Source organism: Elephantulus edwardii, unplaced genomic scaffold (assembly GCF_000299155.1).
Source record: "Elephantulus edwardii isolate Elephantulus edwardi_28Jun2011 unplaced genomic scaffold, EleEdw1.0 scaffold00038, whole genome shotgun sequence".
NCBI lineage: Eukaryota > Metazoa > Chordata > Mammalia > Macroscelidea > Macroscelididae > Elephantulus > Elephantulus edwardii.
The window spans coordinates 11,678,191-11,687,168 of NW_006399788.1; the positions used below are offsets into that span (position 1 = coordinate 11,678,191).

Consider the following 8,978-nt stretch of genomic DNA (forward strand, 5'->3'; position numbering starts at 1 on the left):
TCCTGAATTCTCAGAGGCAAAGAGAGAGTCTGAGACCACCGACTTCAGTGAGTAGGAAAAATGCAGTCACTTTTGACATCATTATGCAGATAAATTTTGATAATACTTAAAAGATTTAGTTCCATAGAGTTAGTTTTGATGTTGCAGAGCAGAAGTTGCTAATTAGCTGTACAATTGGCGCAACATTGAAAATCTTGACTGTTTAATACAAAATAGGGATTCCTGGTTTCTCTTGGAATAAAATCTGATATCTAGCATTTCCATATGGTCACAATTAAAGTTTGAAATGGTAACTAATTATCTTAGTTAAGAGCATAGATGTTTGATGCCATCAAGTTGACTATGACTCTTGTGGCAAATTAGAATTTACAACCCTTGATTTTTAGATGGTTTGTCAAGGCCTTATATTAAAGCCAAATATTACTTTTTAGCATAAGCTTTAAAGTGTAATTTTTTAAATAGCTTTTTTAAAAAAAATCATAGAGCATTTTCAAACATTAGAATGAAATTAAATCTTTTGTTATTGGTAATTTTATTTTTATTAATTTTAATGGAAGTTTGTATACAGACACTTAGGGTTTCCAGTCATTCATTGTTGCACTTTCCCCCTCCCCCCATTCACTCTTTCCTTGAAAAGTAAAAGAAAAAAATTCTTTTGTTGCTATGCAATCCCTTCCCCCCAAGTCCACTCCACTGTGCAGCCTTCATTCTGGACTCCTGTCATGACAATAATACCCAATCATATATTCCTTTTAAAAACTTTGTTCCCTCATTTGTTTCAATGCAGTGTACATCATTCCTTCTTTCCTTCTATCTTCCCTCAATCCTGATGATAGTCCTGTTTTACAACAGTAGCCCTATGCAATATTTGTCCTTTTGTGACTGAGATATTTCACTCAGCATAATGTCCTCCAGGTCATCTATTTTGCTTAATATTTCATGAGTTCCTTGTTTTTCAATGCTGCATAGTATTCCATTGTGTGAATATACCAGAGCTTCTCTATCCGTTCGTTTGTTGATGGACACCTGGGTTGTTTCCAACCCTTTGCTATTGCATACAAAGCCGCAATAAATACGGGTGTGCATATATCTGCTTGGGTGGCAGTTATGTTTTCTTCAGGGAAAATTCCCAGTAGTGGAGTTGCTGGGGCAAATGGTACTTCTATTTGCAACTTTTTGAGAAAGTGCCATACAGCCTACCGTAGTGGTTGCACCATTTTGCACTGCTACCACCTTCTCCACAACGTCACCAGTATTTGATGTTTGCTTTTCTGTTAAATTTTGCTATTCTTCCTGGGGTAAGATGATATCTCATAGTTGTTTTGATTTGCTTCTCTCTTAGAGCTAGGTATTTTGAACATTTCTTCATGTGTTTGTTTGCCATCTGAATGTCTTCTTGGGTGAAGTGTCTATTCATATCCTGTGCCCATTTTTCAATTGGGTTATTTACCTTTATCTTGTTGTGGTGCTCGAGCGAGTATTTTATAAATTCTAGATATAAATCCCTCTCTGACATGTCATTACCAAATATTTTTTTCCCAGTCTGTGGCTTCCCTTTTTACCCTGTTGGAGAAGTTTTTGGGTATAATATTGAAATATATTATTATCTTTTAAGTCCCTCAGATACTCTTGCTTTCTTGCTTTATTTCCAGTGAGATTTTATTTTTAAAGTGCAAAACTCAATTTGATTTCTCTATCCATATGGATCTTGGGTTAAAGCAGAGTACCTGAGGGATATCTGTCTTATTTTTCATTGACTATGCAAAGGCATTTGACTATGTGGATCACAACAAATTGTGGTTAACCTCGAGGAAAATGGGAATCCCAGAACACTTGATTGTGCTTATGTGAAACCTACACTTGGACCAGGAAGCAGTCCTCAGAACAGAGCAAGGAAACACTGCATGGTTTAAAATCAGGAAGGGATTGCATCAGGGATGCATCCTGTCTCCATATCTTTTTAATCTATATGCAGAACAGATCATTCTGGCAGTAAGGGTTTATGAGGAGGAATGTGGCATCAGGATTAGAAGAAGACTTATCAACAACTTGGTTATGCAGATGACACAACCTTGCTTGCTGTAATGGAGGAAGATCTGAAACATTTGTTGCAGATGGTCAAGGACTGTAGTCTTCATTATGGATTGAAGCTCAACATCAAGAAGACAAGAATTCTCACCACTGGGCCAATTGGCAGCACCATAATGGATGGAGAAGAGATTGAAGTTTTTAACAGTTACAGTATGCTCGGCTCCACAATCAGCACTCTTAGTACCAGCAGTCAGGAAGTCAAAAGATGAATTGCATTAGCTAAATCTGTTGTCAGAGAGACCTTTCCAGAATACTGAGAAGCAACAATGTCATTGTAGACACTAAGGTGCGTATGAAGGAAAATTGATGCCTTTGAGTTGTAGTGCTGGAGAAGAGTCTTGAACTGTCAAGAAAATAAATAGGTCTGTCTTGGAGAGGGTGGAACCAAGTATCTCCTTGGAGGCAAGGATTTTGAAACTCCATCTCACATGTTGCCAGGAGAGACCCATCCTTGGAGAAGGACATCAAGCCGAGAAGGGTAAAGGTACAACAGGAAAGGAAGATCCCGGATGAGATGAATTGATAAAGTAACCAGGGCAAAGGGGGTAGTTATGCCAGAGTCAGTGAGACTGGCTAAGGACAGGGCAGGTTTCAAGATTTTGTACATAGGGTTGTTACGAATTGCAGGGAACTCAATGGCACAGAACAACAATATTCATTTATAAAAAATTTTTATTATAAAACTAAATTTGTCTAGAATTATGATGTCTTAAATTTAAAAGTCCTATTGTGAAAGATTAAGTTATACCCATATTGTTTTGTTTTGCATACATGTAATCAAAAAAGAAGGCCTGAGTGAACGGCAGCAGTCTGGATTATCTGCAAATTTATCATCCAAACGTCGGAGGATATCCTATCGGAGCAACTCTAATGAAAAGCTAACTGACCTGGAAAAAAGAGGACTTGATCTCCACTTAATCAATACGGATCCCCTTCTTAGTACAGACAGAATATGTACTGTTGATACTTTACCTGCAGATGTTTCAGAGGTAATTTATTTGCTTAATACACAGGAACATAAATCTTTGGTTTTCTGCTTTCACAATTTTAAGACTGCTATTTTTCCAAGTATAATTCTTTTATGATTGATGTACATATGTAAATAGAATTTAAAATGACTTATGTTTTTGTATATCTTTCCTACATTTTATCTTTGTTTGATTTATTAATGGTTATTGTGCATAGTTTTGATATTTCATAAAAACATTAAGTTCTATGGCCTTCTGTTTGCAAAGTTTTCCTAGTCACTGATAGCACAACAGTGAGTAAGTCACAGTTTTGCCATTGAAACTTTTTGTCTCCTGGGGAATATAAAACATAATTTGTAAATATGATTGGTAAATTCTTATTCATTGCCATTGAGTCAGAACTGGTTGATAGCTCATTGTCTGTTGTATTTCCTAGGTTGTAAATTGCCTAGGAGAAGATTGCCCATTTTTCTCTTAAGGAGCATCTGGTCAGTGCGAACCCCAGAGATGTCTTTAAATTAGCAGTGCAACTCTCTGTGGATTATGCTACCAGCGCTCTCTAATTGGAGAGGAGAAGAGAATGACATGTAATCATCAGTTTTGAAAGTCTTGCCTTGTAACTGCTTTAGTACTGGCTAGGAAGCTGGACATTTTGCCTCCTTTGCTCTGTTTACCTTCTGAAAGTAAATGTAGAGAGATTTTTACTTTATCTCTCTTAATCTTGGAAAATTATAGATGATAACCAGTATGAATTTAGAAGAAAATAGTACAACTGAAGAGCTTGCACTTCGACGAAAATGTAGATGGGAAGGTAGTTCACCATGATTGACTTCCTTCTTCATGATCTTGGTTATGATATGGTTAATTAGCTTCCATTTTTCAGTAAGAAGAGGAGGCACTTAATACTATTAAAAGTTAGAATTGAAAAAAAAAAGTTGGAATTTTTTTTTTAATGTTTTGATCATGAAAGATTCTTTGAAGTGAGGTGTCATTTCTGTCTCTGAGCCACTTATTATTTGCTTCTTCTGCTATATTTAAAATAATATAAAATTATTATCTAACAGAAGCAGTAATAATTATTACCAGTGTATTAAATTGTGGAACATAAATCATAAGTTAGAACTAATTTTTTTTCATGTATATTATTTCCTATATTAACCATTAACCTACTTCTCAGATTACTGATGTAGTTAGGTTTCAAATACCAGTGATTATTTGAAATCCTGGTGTCATGAAAAGAAAACAAATGAAAATGACTACATCATTATATAACTGCCTAACTATATATCATTATTTGACTTTCAAATTGCAGGAAGTCATAGTCAAGGCAAATTGATGTATAACCTCAACAACCATGACAGCCAGCATTGAATTTGCCTCTCCTTGGATTGGTACTGCTAGATGTCCATCATCAATAAGCCAAATAGTTGGATGGTAGATTTATTGTTATAAAAGGGAAATATATAACAAGTTAGTGATTTGTTAGATGTAGGTATTCTTTTTTTCTTATCTTAGCTATGCTATCTTTCGTTGTTTGATTGGTAGTTACATACCATTTTTCTTTGACTGTTTCATCTCCCCAAAATAGCAGTTAACATTGTTTTCTAGACATCAGCGAGCAAGGCAATTAAAATATGTCCTTTACATTTTCCTGTGGAGTCAAGAATGTTCTGTGTAGGATATTCAATATGTAGTGATAATAAATATTCTTATCAGATTTCTATATCTTTTTATAATAGTTAGCTAGGTAATGGAAGCAATGGATTTAATTTTAGATCTTTTTTTCCTTCAGGTAATGGGTCATTTTTACCGAAATCTAATAAAGATATCAGTGATACTCTAAGTAATAAAATGTAATTTATGCTTTAATTTTTTTCTCCCCAAGAAATCTTCTAGACCTGACTTAACACAGCCTGGAGGTTTGATTGAAGAGTCAGTTTCACTTTCAGGCCTCAGAGAGGTTTCACGTGGTAAGTATTTAGTGTTTCTTTCCATTCATGTGCCGCATCACTTATCAAGACATTTATCAGGAGACATTTATGTTTGGTGTACCTAAATGTTAAATTAGGGGAAAATACAATTAGTTGAACTATTCTAATTTTTAGAAGATCATGGCCTAGTAGAAATGGTGAAAAATTCTTTTTATGCATATCCTTTCTTCATACCTATTCAGTCAGTATGCTGAACAAGTTGTTCGAGAAGTTGGAGTCTTGCGAAGAAGAATGTGTCTTTTTACGATTAAAGGAAAATTTGTTAACCTGGATTCAGTATTATGCACATGCCATAGTCTTGCTTGCAGAAGGTAAAGAGGGCTTGAAACACTTGATGCAGAAGATTAAAAACTACGGGCTGCATCTCAATATCAAGAAAACAAAAATCCTTGCTACTGGAAGAATAGACAGCATCATGATACACAAAGAAAAACATTGAGATTTTCAGGAATAGAATTTTATTTGTATCCACAGTCAACACCTGTGGTGGTAGTAATCAGGAAATTTTTTTTAAAAAAAGTATTATATTGGGAAAATCTGCTGTCAGTGACTTCTTCAAAGTGCTAAGGAGGATGGTGTCAGTTTCAAGACTAGGGTGTGCCGAATCTAAGTCATGGTTTTTCCATTGCTTCCTAAGCATCTGAAATTTGGACAGTGAATAAAGATAACACAAGAATTGAGGTCTTTGAATTGTGATATTGCTGAAGAATTCCAATTTCTGTCTTATGGACTGCCAAAAGAACAGACATGTTCTTTGAAATGTAGCCAGGGTGCTCTTTACAGGCAAAGATGATGAAATTATGTCTCATATACTTTGAATGTCTTCTCAGGAGGGACCTGTTGTTGGAAAAAGACATCATGCTTGGAAAGGTGGAGGGTCAGCATGAGAAGGGATAGTGACTGACTACCTTGTGGAAGTGATATTGACAGAGATTGTGAGGGTCTGGGCAGGGTTCTGATCTGCTGTTCATTGGGTCATTGTGAGTCAAAGTTGCCTTGATGGCACATAATAGCAATAAGCATAAGATTGAGTGAAATATTTTGAGGCTGTTAGAATCTCTTATAAAGAGTAAGACCTAGGGAGCTCTCAGGTGGCCTAGTGGCAAGAAGCTGCACTGCAATCCCAGAGGAATGTGGTTCGAACCCACCAGATGCCCTGCTGTAGAAAGAGGGGTAGTCTCCTCCTGTACCAGTCAGATCCGATTTGACACACACACAAAAATAATAATAATAATAATAGAATAAAACCTATGAATGAACATATTTATGGGTACATGTTATTAGAGAAATGGTTGTCTTTGTTTGTTTATAAAAATGTGTAGAGAGTTCTCAGTTCCTGAACAAATGAAAGGTGTCTTACCATCTCTTGGCATCTCTTCAAGTGTATTCTTTGCATTTCTTCTATAGCATAGATTTAGAGTTCCCTTATATAGGACCCACTCCATTATCAAATAGTTCCCATTACTTGTTCTCTTTTAAAAACCTACTATCTGAGTTTTCTCCTCACTGTTTTAATTACTTTCTGATTAACATGCTATAGTGTGTGCTTAGCTCACATCTTAAATTTTTCATTGACCCAGGATTTCCTTCAGGTCATAGCTCCATTTTTTTGTTCTCTTCTAAAGCAAGGCTCCACTTAAGAGCAAGCTGTACTACAAAGAGTAAGTAAAATTATTTCTGTTTGTAGATTACATAATCCTGGGCACAGAAAATCCCAAAGACACAACAAGAAAATTACTGGATAAGGAGCTCTAGTGGCTTAGTGATAAGGAGTTACATTGCCAGCCCAAATACACATGGTTTAAATCCACTAGCTGCTTCTTAGAGAGAAATGGGCAGCTTCTTCTTGTGTGATTTACTGCTTCTGAAAAGGTCAGCTATGTGTTGGTTTGACCTTTGACAATACATATCAACAACAGCAATTGGTCAGTTTAGCCAGGTGGCAAGGTACAAGATCAGTATACAAAAATCAGACTGATGACTGTCCAGTAACAGAAAACTTGGAAAAAGATAATAAGGAAAACAATGCCACTTAGAATAGCCACCCAAAATATGTAATATTTAGGAATAAATCTAACCAGAGGTACAAAAGATGTATTGTTGTTGTGTGCCATTGAATCGCCTGCAATTCATAGTGATCCTATATACAACAGCCCTGAAGCCTACCCTATCCAGAGCCAGTCTCACTGATTCTGACACACTTACCCTGTTATCCTAGTTACTGTATCAATCCATCTCATCCTGGTTTTCATTTCCTGTGTGCTCCCTCCACCTTTTAAGCATGATGCCCCTCTCCAGAGACTGGTCCTTTCTGGCCTCGTTCACAAAGTATGTTAGACTGAGCTTCAAAATGCTTGCCTCCAAGGAGAAACTTGGTTTCACCCTCTCCAGCAAGACAGACCTATTTGTATTATTGGTGACCCATGGTATGTTCAGTATTCTTCAGTACCACACCTCAAAGGTGTCAATTCTTTTTCTGTCATCCTTAGTCATTGTTCAACTCTCTGATGCATAGCAAGTAATTGTGAAGACTATGACCTGATTAAGGCATATCTTAGTCCCTAGACTAACATTACTTTTTAACACTCTGGAGAGGTCTCTGAGAGCAGACTTTCCCAGGGCAGTTCATCTTTTGATTTCCTGACTGCAAGTGGAGCTGAGCAAACGGAAATTGTTAACAACCACAGTCTCTTCTCCATCTTTCATGGTGCTGCCAGTTGGTCCAATGGTGAGAATATTTATCTTCTTGATGTTGAGCTTCAATCCATATTGAAGACTGCAGTCCTTAACCTTCTGCAGTCAACATTTCTAATCCTCAGTTTCAGCAAGCAAGGTTGTGTTAATCTGCATAACATAGGTTGTTAATGAGTCTTTCTCCAATCCTGATGCCACATTCCTCCTCATAAATCATAGCCTCCCAAATTATCTATTGTGTATACAGATTGAAAAGGAATGGAGACAGGACACATCCCTGATGCATTCATTCCCTTCTTGATTTTTTTTTTATTAATTTCAGTGAAAATTTATAGAGACTTTGGATTTCCATTCATTCATTGTTGCACTTTTCTCCCCTCCCAACCCTTTCTTAACTTTGAACCATGTAGTGGTCCCTTGCTGTGTTCTGAGGACTGCTTGCTGGTCTAAGTTTTGCATAAGCACAGTCAGTTGTTCTTGATTCTTCTCAAGGTTAGCCACAATTTGTTGTACACATAGTGCTGTACTTTTGCATAGTCAATGAAACAGACATTTCTCTGGTACTCTTTGCTTTTGGCCAAGATCCATCTTACATTGGTAATAATATCTCTAGTGCTATGGTCTCTTCTAAACTCAGCTAGTACTTCTGGCAATTCTCTGTCCTTGGAGACCTCTTGGAAGGTCTCCATGAGCAACAAGCATTAGGTGGGACTTAGGCTTATTATAATTGGCTTATAATGGCTTTTCTTTATTTCATTCATGTGTCTTCTGTGTTATTTCTTACCATATATAATTTCTGTATCATGCATCTTACTGTATCATTTTCCTAAATAGCAGTTTTTACTATTTGCTATTTATATTTGTGTATAAAAATATGCATATATGTGTTTGATTTTATATTTTGACATAATTATAGATTTATATGCAGTTGTAATGTATCTAGATTGATGTAATCAATATAACTTTCACTTAGTTTCCTCCAGTGATGACTATAGTGCATTCACATTGGTACAACCCATTGATTTTTTTCCCCCAAGTGTCTTCTATTTACATGCATTAATTTGTATGTGTATCTTGTTCTGTGCACTTTTGTCATGATACAGATTCATGTGGTTGGACCTTAGTCAAGATAACAAAAGTTTCTCTAGCCATTCGTTTGTTGATGGGCACTTAGGTTGTTTCCAACTCCTTGCTATTGTGAACAAAGCTGCAATAAACATGGGTGTGCATATAT

General features: G+C 36.3%; 1 protein-coding gene across 1 annotated transcript in view; it reads left to right on the forward strand.

The window, feature by feature from the left end:
* The window catches only part of CDCA2 (cell division cycle associated 2), a 63,182-nt gene that overhangs the window by 12,339 nt on the left and 41,865 nt on the right, over positions 1-8,978 (forward strand). The window contains exons 4-5 of the mRNA XM_006884918.1: positions 2,814-3,080; positions 3,795-3,870. Of these exons, the coding sequence (XP_006884980.1) occupies positions 2,814-3,080; positions 3,795-3,870 (343 nt within the window). The remainder of the gene's footprint in view (positions 1-2,813; positions 3,081-3,794; positions 3,871-8,978) is intronic.